The 14,496-nt window shown below is 44.5% G+C and overlaps 1 protein-coding gene across 4 annotated transcripts in view; it reads right to left on the bottom strand.

The window, feature by feature from the left end:
- LOC127566969 (beta-1,4 N-acetylgalactosaminyltransferase 1-like) overlaps positions 1-12,332 on the bottom strand; it is a 77,211-nt gene extending 64,879 nt beyond the window's left edge. For 2 of the 4 annotated variants that reach the window (XM_052009541.1, XM_052009542.1), the window contains exon 1: positions 12,026-12,332. Coding sequence is in view for 2 of the 4 variants with exons in the window: in XM_052009539.1 (XP_051865499.1) it covers positions 8,658-8,683 (26 nt within the window). In the remaining 2 variants the exon portion in view is untranslated. Of the gene's footprint in view, positions 1-8,657; positions 8,722-12,025 lie in introns of those variants that run through there. The other 2 variants (XM_052009539.1, XM_052009540.1) reach the window with 2 other exon arrangements.
- Positions 12,333-14,496: the final 2,164 nt, after the last annotated feature.

Genomic DNA, 14,496 nt, shown 5'->3' with positions numbered 1-14,496 from the left:
AGTGAGGGTGGGATGGAAAATTAAAGAGACAGATGACTGGAAGCTCAGGGTAATTCTTGTGGATGAACAGAATTCTCCCACCTCCTTTGTCTTGACTCTACCTGATCTGATAATAGCTCTTTCCACACCAGTATATCTGAGATGTCTTCTTTTTGCTTTAACCATAGTTCTCATCCACCACAGTTGTCAGGGCTCTCAACCTTGTCTGTTCCATCCCCTATGTTTCTCCCTTACACGCTCCCCTTCCACCCAATGAAAGGAGAGCAGTTCTCCCGTCCTCCCCTTCCACCCCACCACCAGGATCATCCTCTGTAATTTCTGCCCCCTTCACTGTGACAGCACCACCAGATACAATTCACAAACTGCTGGAGGAACTCAGCGGGTCAGGCAGCATCTATGGAGGGAAATGGACAGGCAACGTTTTGGGTCCAGGCCCTTCATCTGTCCAAATAAAATGACAGGTGTTGCATTCTTGATCTGCTGGCTGTTTCCAGCATTCTCTTTTACTTCAGTCTGGATGAAGGGTCTCGACCTGAAATGTCAACTGTCCATTTCCCTCCACAGGTGCTGCCCGACCCGCTGAGTTCCTCCAGCGTTGTGTGTGTTGCTCCAGATTCCAACATCATGCAGTCTCCTGTGTCACCAGATACAATTCCCTTCCCTGTCCATTTCGGTATTCTGAAGGGATGGTTCCCACCACAGCTCCTGGTTCATTCTTCTGTCTCCACTGACACCGACTCTCCTCACAGCACCTTTCCATGCAACTGTGGAAGACATAGCACCTGTCGTTTTATCCCCTCCCTTCCCACTACCCAAGGACTCAAACAATCCTTCCAGGTGAAGCAGCGATTCACTGGCACCTCTTCCCATCTGGTGTTTTGCATTCAATGATCACAACATGGTCAATCCCCACATTGCAGAAACCAGATCCAGACTGGGTAACAACTTTGAAAGGCAACTCTGAATTTCCAGTTACCTGTTTCTCTAATTTCCCATCCCATTCCCACTCTGACCCCTCTGTCTCTGCCCTCTTACGTCATACTGACAATGCCCAGAGTTTGCTCAAGGAACAGCAGCTAATCTTCCAACCACCCACAGAGCTCCGACAAGTTCTGATAACCAGCCTTTCCAGCTTGTATCAAAACAGGTCTATTGTTAAGTTCTGATTTTATCAGTATTTTGTATCTTTAATTACACATTTGTAAAAACAATCTCAGTTGTGGGAGTGCCTGATTTGAGCAAAGTTTCATCCACCTCTGTTTTTACTTTTAAACCTTTTTTCTCAGGTATTGAAGATATGTAGTTAGAGAGCAGACCAATCGAAAAATAATCCAGAGCAAAGCTTGGTGGCAAATGTTCAATAGTCCTGTAAGATGGGAAGGCACTTCTTAGCATCAGGGTATTTTCGGGGGACCTCTAGCCTGGCATCTGTCAGCCTCAACAACTTTCACAATGTACCAGAGAAAACCAGATGATGTGTATTCAGAAAAAAAACTTTATAAACCTCAAAAATTTCAAATTTTACTCAACTACAATGAATGCAGAATCAGACTGAATGTAAATGACAGGATAATACATGACTATCTCTCTCCCTCTTTCTGTTCCTCCTTCCCTCTTTCCGTCTCTCAGTCTGAAGCTTCTCTCTTTCCCCCTGTTCTCCTCGTGTGTGCAGGTACGGAAGTGTAGCGGTTAGCGAAACGCTATTACAGCGCCAGAGACACGGGTTCAGTTCCGGCCGCTGTCTGTAAGGAGTTTGTACGTTCTCCCTGTGTCTGCGTGGGTTTCCTCCGGGTGCTCTGGTTTCCTCCCACATTCCAAAGACATACGGGTTAGGAAGCTGTGGGCGTGCTATGTTGGCGCCAGAAGCGTGGCGACACTTGCGGGCTGCCCCCAGAACACTCTACGCAAAAGATGCATTTCACTGTGTGTTTCGATGTACATGTGGCTAATAAAGAAATATCTTATATATCTTATCCATCTGTCCTTTTCATTTTTCTATCTCTCACTCTCGGTCTTTCTTGTTTTGTGTCTAATTCTCTCTCTGCCTCTGCTTTTCTCAATCCTTTACATGGACGCATACTACAAATGCTGAGGAAAGGGGTAAAATGACAACATTTCTTCCAAGAACATTTTAATTTGGTTAAAACACCAAGAAACTTGCAGTTAGATCATATCCTGAATACAGCAGGGTAATCAGAACAGCGTGGAGGCCAAAATGAAAAAAGATAAAACGAGGCACGGCAGAAAGCTTAATTAACAAGACATGTTTTCTCCTAAGACAGGAGAGAGCTGAAATGGAATTTAGGGAGGTTTCAGAGTTTACGGTTTTATACAGCTGAAGGTATGGTTACCTGAGAGAGTATCAGTGATCTCTAGCACCTGTTGTTAACCAGAAGTGCCATCTCTGTTCCCTGCTGAGATCCCCACCATCACAGAAACCAGTCTCCAGTCAGTTTGATTCACTCCACGTGATATCAAGGAACAGCTGAGAGCACTGGTTACATTTGGAAGGGAATGCAGGTGGTATGATTAGTAAGTTCGCACTCAATACCAAAATTGGTGGTGTGGCGGACAGTGAAGAGTATCTAAGTTTACAAGGGAACCTAGGCCAACTTGGGAAGTGGGCCAAGGAATGGCAGATGGAATTTAACTTGGATAAGCGAGCACTTTGGGAAGTTAAACCAGGGCAGGACTTACGCAGTAAGTCCCTGGAGAGTGCTTTAGAACAGAGAGACCTAGGGGTGCAGGTACATAGTTCCTTGAAAGTGGAGACACAGATAGACAGGGTGGTGAAGGAAGATCATGGCACACTGGCCTTCAGCAGTCAGGGCACTGAGTACAAGAACTGGGACGTCATATTACAACAGTACAAGACGTTGGTGAGATCACACTTGGAGTATTGTGTGAAGCTCTGGTCACCTAGTTATAGGAAAGATGGCGCCAAACTGGAGAGGGTGCAGAAGCGATTCACAGGGACATCGCCTAGGCTGGAGGGCTCGAGTTATAAGGAGAGACTGAACAGGCTGGGACGAAGGAGGCTGAGGGGTGACCTTATAGAGGCTTATAAAATCATGAGGGGCATCGATAAGGTGAATAATGACAGTCTTTTTCCCAGGGTCGTGGAGTCTAAACCTGGAGGGTACAGGTTTAAGGTGAGAGGGGAAAGATTCAAAAGGGACCTGAGGGACCTGCATTCTGTTATTGATTCCCTTTGTACTACCTCAATGTACTTATGCACAGAATAATCTGTCTGGATGGCACGCAAACAAAAGCTTTTCACTGTATCTTGGTACATGTGATGATAATCCGATTACCAATTACAGTAGCATTCTGTGGTCTCTCTCCATTTAAACAATGTCCTGCTTTGCTATTCTCCCTACCAAAGTATCAACCTCACACTTCCCTGTGTTACACACATAAGTTATATAGGTAAGTTCACAGACAATGCAAACATTGGGTGGCCTTGTGGATAGTGTAGAAGATTGCCAAAGGATACAGCAGGATGTAGATTAGATGCAGGTATGGGCGGAGAAATAGCAGGTGGAGTTTAATCCGGGCAAGTATGAGGTGTACTTTGGGAGATCAAATGTAAAGTGAAAGTACACTGTTAATGGCAGAACCCTTAACAGCATTGATGTACAGAGGGATCTTGGGGTCCAAGTCCATAGCTCCTTGAAAGTGGCCGCACAGGTTGATAGGGCGGTAAAGAAGGCGTATGGCATGTTTGCCTTTTGTAGTCATGGCAATGAGTTCAAAAGTCAGGAAGTTATGTTGCAGCTTCATAAAACTCTGGTGAGGCTGCATCTGGAGTATTGCATTCAATTCTGGTCACCCCATTACAGGAAGGATGTGGAGGCTTTAGAGAGGGTGCAGAAGCAGTTCACCGGGATGCTGCCTGGATTAGAGGGCATGTGCTATAAGGAGAGGTTGGATAAACTTGGGTTGTTTTCTCTGGAGCATCGGATGCTGAGGGGAGACCTGATAGAGGTTTATAAGATTATGAGAGGCACAGATAGAGGAGACAGCCGGTATCTTTTTCGCAGGGTTGAAATGGCATGCACTTACAGTGAGAGGGGGAAAGTTTAAAGGAGATATGTGGGGCAAGTTTTTTACACAGAGAGTCGTGGGTGCATGGAATGTGCTGCCAGGGGTGGTGGTGGAGGCAGGTACAATAAAGGCACTTAATAGGCTCTTAGATAAGCACATGAATTTGCAGAGTACGGAGTGATATGGAAACTACGTAGGCAGAAGGGATTAGTTTAAGATCACAAGATCACAAGACGAAGGAGCAGAAGTAGGCCATTCGGCCCATCGAGTCTGCTCTGCCACTTCACCGTGAGCTAAACTATTCTCCCATCTAGCCCCAATTCCCGGCCTTTCCCCATATCCCTTGATACGCTGACTAATTAGATACCTATCAATCTCTTCCTTAAACACCCCCAATGATCGGGCCTCCACAGGTGTACGTGGCAAAGAATTCCATAAATCCACGACCCTCTGGCTAAAGAAATTTCTCCTCATCTCTGTTTTAAATGGGTACCCTCTAATTCTAAAACTGTATCCTCTTGTCCTGGACTCACCCAGCAGGGGAAATAACTTAGCCACATCTACTCTGTCCAATCCTTTCAACATTCGAAATGTTTCTATGAGGTCCCCTCTCATTCTTCTCTTCTCCAATGAATACAGTCCAAGAGCCGACAAACGTTCCTCGTATGTAAGCCCTTGCATTCCTGGAATCATCCTCGTAAATCTTCTCTGAACCCTCTCCAACATCAGTACATCCTTTCTAAAATAAAGGGCCCAAAACTGCACACAGTATTCCAAATGAGGTCTCACCAGTGCCCCATAGAGCCTCATCAACACATCCTTACTTTTATATGCTATTCCTCTTGAAATGAATGCCAACATGGCATTTGCTTTCCTTACCGCCAATCCGACCTGGTGGTTAACCTTTAGGGTATCCTGCATGAAGACCCACAAGTCCCTTTGCACTTCCAAATTTTGAATTTTCTCCCCATCTAGATAATAATCTGCCTGTTTATTTCTGCTTCCAAAGTGTACAACCGCACATTTCTCAACATTGAATCTCATCTGCCATTTCCTTGCCCATTCTCCTAAACTGTCCAAATCTCTCTGCAACCTTCCTGTTTCTTCAACACTTCCTGCTCCTCCACCTATCTTGGTGTCATCTGCAAATTTAGCCACAAAGCCATTTAATCCATAATCTAAATCATCCATATACAGTGTAAAAAGAAGTGGCCTCAACACCGCACCCTGCAGACCACGACTAGTAACCAGCAACCAACCAGAACAGGATCCTTTTATTCCCACCCTTTGCTTTCTGCCTACCAGCCAATGCTCCATCCATTCTAATATCCTACCTGTAATCCCATGAGCTCTCATCTTATTAATCAGCATCTTATGCGGCACCTTGTCGAAGGCCTTTTGAAAATCTAAATACACAATAATCCACAGCCTCTCCCTTGTCCATCCTACTTGAGATTACCTCAAAAAACTCCAATAGGTTGGTCAGGCAGGATCTTCCCTTCATGAAACCATGCTGGCTTGGACCTATCTTGTCATGCAGCTCTAGGTATTCCATAATCTCGTCATTGAGGATTGACTCCAATAACTTTCCAACCACCAATGTCAGACTAATAGGCCTGTAATTTTCTTTTTGCTGCCTCCCTTCTTTCTTAAACAGCAGAACTACATTTGCGACCTTCCAGTCCTCCTGAGAATGTGTATAAGGAAAGGTTAGGAGAGTAAGAGATTGTGAGCCCTGAGACGTGAATTAAAGGGTACATCACTATGGCTGTAATAGGCTGCTTGAAATAGCTGTGCTTCACTTTGCGGTGCCTTGCTTCAGAAACTTTGCTTGCTTCAGCTAGTTTTCTTCAGCCTTGAGGTGTGATAATTCCAAGTACAATCAGTTCCTGTCTCAGCAAGTCTGCACAATTGACTCCTGCTCCACTAAACTGACCCTGAGCCCACCATGAGAAACCTTATGTATACAAAGATAACCGGTGGAACAAGATAGTCTGAAAATATTAAGGAACTATAGCTTTAGTAACTTTTTTTAAGTAAATTCCTGTCTGTAACCAATCACAATGTAGAAAATAAGTGCCATGCTGCCTGACTAATGCATGATCATTCCTTGCATGGTAATTGTTTGCACCTCTGAAAAAGTATAAGAATGTATGTAGATCAATGTATCGCAGAGACCACCCGGTCCAGGACGTAGGTGCCTGGCTTGGTGCTCTCTCCTCGGATCAAATAAAGAAAGAGATTGAACGAGAACAGTGGTCTTTTGAGTCTTCCCTCCGACCGAATTCGACACTCTGGAACCACACCAGAGTCTACTGATTCCTGGAAGATCATTTCCAATGCCTCCACAATCTCTAAAGCCACCTCCTTCAGAACCCATGGGTGCACCTCATCCGGTCCAGGAGACTTATCTGTCCTTAGTCCATTTAGCTTCCCAAGCACCTTCTCTCTAGTAATCTTGACTATACTCAATTCTATTCCCTGAGACCCCTGACTATCCGGTATATTGCTGATGTCCTCCACAGTGAAGACTGATGCAAAATACTCATTTAGTTCCTCTGCCATCTCTTTATCATCCATTATAATCTCTCCAGCATCATTTTCAATCGGTCCTATATCAACCCGTGTCTCTCTTTTACTCTTCATATATTTAAAAAAACTCTTAGTATCCTTTTGTATGTTATTTGCCAACTTCCTTTCATAATTCATCTTTTCTTTCCTAATGACTTTCTTAGTTTCTTTCTGTAAGTTTTTAAGTTTCCCAGTGCTCTGTTTTCCCACTAATTTTTGCTTCCTTGTATGCCCTCCCTTTTGCTTTTATTTTAGCCTTCACCTCTCTCGTTATCCACATTTGTGCCATTTTTCCATTCACAATTTTATTCTTTCTTGGAATATATCTATCCTGCACTTTCCTAATTTCTTGTAGAAATTTCATCCATTTCTGCTCTGCCATCCCTCCATCTAGCTTACTCTTCCAATCAATTTGGGCCAGTTCCTCTCTCATGCCACTGGAATTTCCTTTGTTCCACTGAAATATTGATACACCTGCTATCAGCTTCTCCTTTTCGAATTTGAAACTGAACTCAATCATATTATGATCACTACTTCCCAAGGGTTCCTTTACCTTTAGTTCCCTAATCACCTCAGGTTCATTACACAGTACCCAATCCAAAACAGCCGATCCCCTGGTGGGCTCATCAACAAGCTGCTCCAAAAAGCCATCCCGTAGGCATTCTACAAACTTTCTCTCCTGAGAGCCAGTACCTTCCTAACTTTCCCAATCCACTTCCATGTTAAAATCCCCCATAATTATCTTGACATTGTCTCTCTGACACGCTTTTTCTATTTCCAGCTGTAACTTGTAGTCCACATCCCGGCTGCTGTTTGGGGTCTGTATATAACCACTATTAGGGTCCTTTTACCCTTGCCATTTCTTAACTCAACCCATAAAGATTCCACCTCTTCTGATCTTATGCCCCTTCTTTCTAGTTATTTAATATTGTTGCTTACCATCAGGGCCACGCCACCCCCTCTACCTACCTGCCTATCTTTCCTATCCACTGTGTTGCCTTGGACATTCAGCTCCCAATCACATCCATCATTAGGCCATGACTCGGCGATTGCCACAATGTCATAACTTTTAATCTGTCGCTGTACAACAAGGTCATCCACTTTATTTCTTATGCTACGTGCATTTAAGTACAGTACATTTAGACCAGCATCTGTAACCGATTTCACTGTATTTCTATTGCACAGAAATTAATGAGACATTTAATTCCTAGTTTAATTAGTTCATCACAACATCGTGGGCTGAAGGGCCTGTTCCTATGCTGTACTGTTCTATGTTCTGTGTTCTATACTTCATCTGCAATATTTATGACCACTCATTTAACCTGCCTATATGCCTTTGCGATCATGTTTGAAGTGCCATCTTTCGAGTGAGGTGTTAAACTGAGGTCCTGACTGTGCAAGTGAAGACCACAGCTCCTCCATGATCAATTGCTTGTGCAACCCCAGCAACGAGTCCTGCTTGCTTTTCCTTGTCAGGATTCTTATCAAATCTTCCATTTTGTACACTCCCCCAATAAAACACCTGAGATCAAATGCTCAGGAACAAAAAGGCAAATCATTGCCCATAAATATGTGTCCTTTTAGTCACTCGACACAAAATATGCAAAACACCTTTTTCAAACAATGAATCGGCTAATGCAGCAAAAGTACTTCAGAGATTAATTGCGCAGTAATGTTGCAGCATTCTGAATGTTTAAGTATCCTTTCAACCAATTAACAAACAAGCCAGTGCATTCATCAAGCAGTTTAGTTGATCATTTAACACGGGCAGCAAGAAAGATATTGCACACTAACCACACTTGCTATGCTTCAAAGCTGAGCTCCCGTAATAATGTGACAGACTTAACTGGAAGAACACTCTACCTGTCTGGCCACTAAGCTCCGTTCTTTCCACTGGTGTTCCTTCACAGAATGCTTTTACTTTTTTTCCCAAACTTTCAGCTGTCTTTTGCAATCTTGGCTTTTTAAAGTTTCTCCAATACCCTCTGCACTTAACAGATGAAATGTAAAATACATTCACAATGGTATTGAAAACTTACACTCTTGTGGAGGCTGCTACAAGCATGTGTAGTATTTCTTGGATGAAAATCCTACCATAAAGAACTCAACACTGTCAAAGCGAAATAAAGCAACATTGTATATACTACCTAATCTATAGTGATAGGACAGATAAGTATCATTCTATGGTTTGTCCCCACCCCTATGCCTCACCTCCAGTTCCACCTCTCTCTCTCTCTCTCTCTCTCTCTCTCTCTCTGTAATGAATTGATCTGTACGATCGGTATGCAAGACAAGTTTTTCACTGTACCTCGGTACAAGTGACATTAATAAACCAGTTCCAATGCTTTGATGCACTGATGTGATGAAATGATCTGTATGGATGGCATGCAAAACAAAGTTTTTCACTGTTCCTCAGTACATGTGACAATAATAAGCCAATTTACCAAATTTACCCACACATTTCACCCACCAGTTCTCCCCACTCCCCACCACCTGGTTCTGGTTTCATCTGCCATACACCTCTCCCCTAATGGTCCCCATTATCTCCTCCCTTAGCAGAGTCCAGTACTAGTAGCCAGTTGCCTCCAGCAGCCGTCTCCACCTCACCGTCCCCTCCTCACACCTCGCTCCGTCTGCCTCCTTTACTTGTCTGCCTACATCTATCATGACCTGATCTGTTCATCACCCTTCATCACCTCACCCTCCCACCCCCCCGCCACTATCAGTCCACCAAACGCCTCTGGCACCTGCCTCATCACTCCCCCTCTCCTTTCTGTATCGGCCATCTTCCCTCTCCCCTCTCATTCCTGATGCGGGGTTTTGACCCAAAATGTCGACAGTTCTGATCCTCCCACAGACACTGCTCGACCTGCTGAGTTCCTCCAGCAGATTGTTTGTTGTTTGTTGTATCTGTTGCCTTCTGCATCCTGAAGCAGAGGGTGGTGGGTATGTGGGGTGAGCTGCAGAGAAAGTGGTTGAGGTGGGTACAATAAGATAAGAGAAGATTTCTTTATTTGTCACATGTACAGTACATGGGAACACACAGTGAAATACATCTTCTGCGTAGAGTGTTCTGGGGCAACCCGCAAGTGTCGCCATACTTCCGGCGCCAGCATAACATGCCTACAACTTCCTAACCTGTACGTCTTTGGAATGTGGGAGGAAACCCACACAGACAAGGGGAGAACGTACAAACTCCTTACAGACAGCGGCCGGAATTAATCTATCACTTAAAGTATCAATTAAAGTATCACTCTATCCCTCCATGATATGCCCCTATCTTTAATCTGTGAAGATATTTGAATAAGTACAGGGATAGGAGGGGTTTAGAGGGATATGGGCCAAATGTGGGCAAATGGGACTGGCTTGGTGGGCACCAAGATCGACATGGAGATTTGGGCCAAAGGGCCTGTTTCTGTGCTGTATGGTTCAATGACTCTATGATGTAAGCCACGAGCCTTTATCTTCAACCTGTGTGAGAGAGTGCTTATCAGGAATGCATCTGTACAGTTTCCTGGGTGTGGAGCATTTCTGTGGACAATACAGTGAATGGTATCACACACCAGCTGAACGCTAGTGAAAGAAATGCTCTTGGTTATGTATCAACCTCTCATCCCAAAGACATGTGGGTCGGTAGGTTAATTGGTTGCTGTAAATTACCCCTAGTGTGGAGGTGAGGGGTAGAATCTGGGGGGGGGGGGTGGGGGGAGATGGGAATGTGGGGAGAATGAAATGGGTCGTTGGCGGTTGGTGCGGACTCAGTGGGCGGAGGGGATGGTTTCTATGGCTCTATCTGAGCATCTCAGACCCACTGTTGAGTTGAAAGGGAGCAGGGGTAATAGGGCCCCGGGGAGTTTAAAGGGAGTACAGTAAACAGAAGCAGGTGAGCTGGGTGCCAAAATCTTTGGATCCCCGAACAATGGGAAAGTGGATTATTGGAGTTTTGTTGTAATTGGTCCTTTCACCTGCACTATAAAATCTGGGGGGAATTAATGGCAATGTGAGCAGGATAAAATGGGATTAGTGTGAGATCCATGTAAATGGCTGGTTGATGGTTGGGATGGATTTGATGGGCTGAAGGGCCTGTTTCTTTGACTCGATGACAAATTTAGCTGCCATACTTAACCAGGCTGGTTGGAAGAATTTAAACAATCACCTCTTCTTTGACTGAAAGCAGGGTATTCTGCTCCATTCTTTCCAGTTCCCTTTCCAAGAAGCTGCTGGATTAATAGTCAGTTTTACATGCAGCACATTTTTGCCACCCTGTCTCGAACATTCTTCACTTTGCCGCAACACTTCTATATACTGAGAGCTTCTGATGGTGGGTCAGCACTTTCTGAAGCCATCCTGCACTCTGTTAAGTTTTCCAATGACTTTCAAACAACACAACCAGTTTCAAGACGTCCACCAAAGAAGCAGACGGTTGCCTTAAGTGACTTGGTCCACCCATAGCCAATGTGTATTAAGTCGGGTGTTCGTAACCCAGGGAGGACCAGTATCTGCTTCTGCACCTTCCCTGGCAGCCCGTTCCAGGCACCCACCTCTCTGTGTTCTGTTTGCCCATGTGACTGTATTTCGAAGTCATTCATTGCTTAATTTAGTCATAGAGTCAAAGATAGACACAGCAGAGAAACAGGCCCTTCAGCCTACCGTCCATGCTGTCTGTCAACCACTCATTTACGCTAATCCTACCCTAACCTATTTTATTCTCCCCACATTCCCATCAATTCCCCCCAGATTCCACCCCTCACCTACACACCGGGGGCAATTTACAGCATCCAATTGACCCACCAAACCGCACATCTTTGGGACGTGGGAGGAAACTGGAGCACCCGGGGGAAACCCACACGGTCACAGGGAGAACATGCAAACTCCACACAGACAGCGCCAGAGGTCGGGATCGAACCTGGGTCTCTGGAGCTGTGAGACAGCAGCTCTACCCGCTACACCACTGGGCCTATTTCTTCTGAAAGATGTGATATGGCAGCTATATAAATGCACACTCTTTTAATCTTTTCTGGGACATTGTTTGAATGTTCTAGTGTGATGATATTGAGTGTACCTAATCTAGATACTAAAATTAAATCAAGACCATAAGTTTTATCAGTTATAAATGTCCAAATAGTCCCCTCACTTTAGGGAGATTATCAACCCACGGTTCAAAGACTAACTACTTTAGTCTCTTTTCTGAAGGGGTTCAGTTGTCAATAATCACTACTTCAAGTGGTGGATCCCCCTTCCCAACCAAGGAGGGGATAATTCCAGCTAACGAAGCAGATTAAACGCAGTTATATTACTTTAAATGAAGCACATTTTATTTTGACGAGTAAATTCTAACAGAGATTATAATTCTTCAAAGGATTTCCAAAACACAAGTACAATCCTTACAAGCTATTGAAAAACATACCGCTAGGTTGCAGACGAACAAGTTGACCGTCACAGAAAGAAGGCTCTGGCAAGAAATCCTTCTTGTACCGAGGCTGAGGAGTAAATTCTGTGTCTTCTTCTCTGTAACGCCTGTCAACTCTGACTGTCTTCTAATTTTTATACTTCCTCTAAATTTGTCTTGACTCATCGTCTTTTAACAACATCATGTCCATCTGATGTTTTGCAACTGCTGCTGTGGTTTTGGGGGTATTGTTAGTCTTAAACAGGTCAACATCAATAATATTGTACAAGAGCCAGTCTGTAGTCTTGTTTGGATACCTTGACGGTGCCCAACCCCACAAAATGGAGTCCATCAGAGTTCTTGAGAATTTCTGTAACTTGCTGTGTATTACATAAGCACAACAGCTCCTCTACTTCCTCAGGAAGCTAAAGAAATTTGGCGTGTCCCCTTTGATGCACCATAGAAAGCATCCCATCCAGATGCATCACAGCTTGGTACGGCAACTGCTCTGCCCAGGACCGCAAGAAGCTGCAGAGAGGTGTGAACACAGCCCAGCACATCACAGAAACCAGCATCTCCTCCATGGACTCTGTCTATACTTCTCATTGTCTCAGTAAAGTAGCCAATATAATCAAAGACCTCACCTAGGGGTCACAGTGCTTTTAGGGGCTTATCTTGTGTCACTCTTTTGATCTTTGGCAGATGCCATTTTGGTTGCTCTCTTGTTTGCAGACGTGCACTCAGCAAGCTTGAAGAAAGTAAACTTCCTAAAAAAGGACAAAACTCAGCCTCCAAATTCTTGTTTTATGTTGAGATATACGTATCATTGTGGCAGTGAGGAACATTGTCCCTGTAGTCAGGTAGGACTTCCAATAGCCCCATGGGGAGATGGAGATAAAAAAAGAAAATAAAGAAAAAGGAAGCAGACATAGAACATAGAACATCGAACATGACAGCGCAGTACAGGCCCTTCAGCCCACAATGTTGTGCCGACATTTTCTCCTGCTCTAAGATCTATCTAACCCTTCCCTCCCACATAGCCCCCCCATTTCTCTATCATTCTTGTGTGTAAGAGTCTCTTAAATGTCCCCAATTTATCTGCCCCCACAACCTCTGCCGGCAGTGTGTTCCACGCACCCACCACTCTCTGTGTAAACAACTTACCCCTGACATCCCCCTTATACCTTCCTCCAATCACCTTAAAATTATGCCCCCTCGTGTTAGCCATTGTTGCCCTGGGAAAAAGTCTCTGACTGTCCACTCGATCTATGCCTCTTATCATCTTGTGCCCCTCTATCAAGTCCCCTCTCATCCTCCTTCTCTCCAAAGAGAAAAGCCCTATCTCACTCAACCTATCCTCATAAGACATGCTCTCCAATCTAGGCAGCATCCTGGTAAATCTCCTCTGCACCCTCTCTAAAGCTTCCACATCCTTCCTATAATGAGGCGACCAGAACTGAACACAATTAACACAGACGTAAGGTTTAGGAAGCTGAAATTGGACAGGGCCTTTGAGGAATATAAAGGAAGCAGAAGAGAACTTAAACAGGGAGTCAGGCCACAAAATGTCCTTGGCGAGTAACGTTAAAGAGAATCCCAAGGCAATTTATGTACACATTAAAAACAGGAGGATAACTAGATAGTTGGTAGGATCACTCAAGGACAAAGGAGGGAATTTATATCTGGATCCAGAGTAAATGGGCAAGGTACTAAACGAGTACTTCACATTGGTATTCACCAAGGAGAAGGACATGAGGGATAGTGAGATCAGGGAGCGGTACGCTAATATTCTAGGGCATGTTGATATTAAGGAGGAGAAGGTGTTGGGTCTTTTCAAGAACACTAAAGTGAATAAGTCCCCAGGGCCTGGTGGGATCTAGCCCAGGTTATTGAGAGAGACAAGAGAGGAGATTGCTGAGGCCTTGACAGAGATCTCTGTATCCTCTTTAGTCACAGGCGAGGTCCCAGAGGACTGGAGAGGAGCCAATGTTCTTCCTCTGTTTAAGAAGGGCAATAGGGACACACCAGGAAATTATAGGCTGTTGAGCCTGACATCACTGGTGGTGAAACTATTGGAGAAGATTCTTAGCGATAGGATCTACTTGCATCTGGAAAAGCATGGACTTATTAGGGATAGTCAGCATGGCTTTGTGCCGGGGAGGTCATGTCTTACAAACTTGACTAAATTTTTTTAAGGAGGTGACAAAGATGACTGATGAGTATAGGGCAGTGAATGTTGTCTACATGGACTTTAGTAAAGCATTCACCAAGGTCCTTCATGGTAGGCTGATCCAGAACATTAAGTCACATAGAATCCATGTGATTTGGTAGATTGGATTCAACCTTGGCCTGGCCGTAGAAGACAGAGGGTAGTGGTGGAGGGGTGTTATTCTGACTGGAGGTCTGTGACTAGTGGTGTTCCACAGGGATCAGTGCTGGGACCTCTGTTGTTAATTCGACATGTCCCTGATGACTCTTACTCATTTTTA

Source organism: Pristis pectinata, chromosome X, assembly GCF_009764475.1.
Source record: "Pristis pectinata isolate sPriPec2 chromosome X, sPriPec2.1.pri, whole genome shotgun sequence".
Classification (NCBI taxonomy): domain Eukaryota; kingdom Metazoa; phylum Chordata; class Chondrichthyes; order Rhinopristiformes; family Pristidae; genus Pristis; species Pristis pectinata.
Note: the sequence above shows the minus strand (reverse complement) of the source record. Positions and strands in the feature narration are given on the sequence as shown.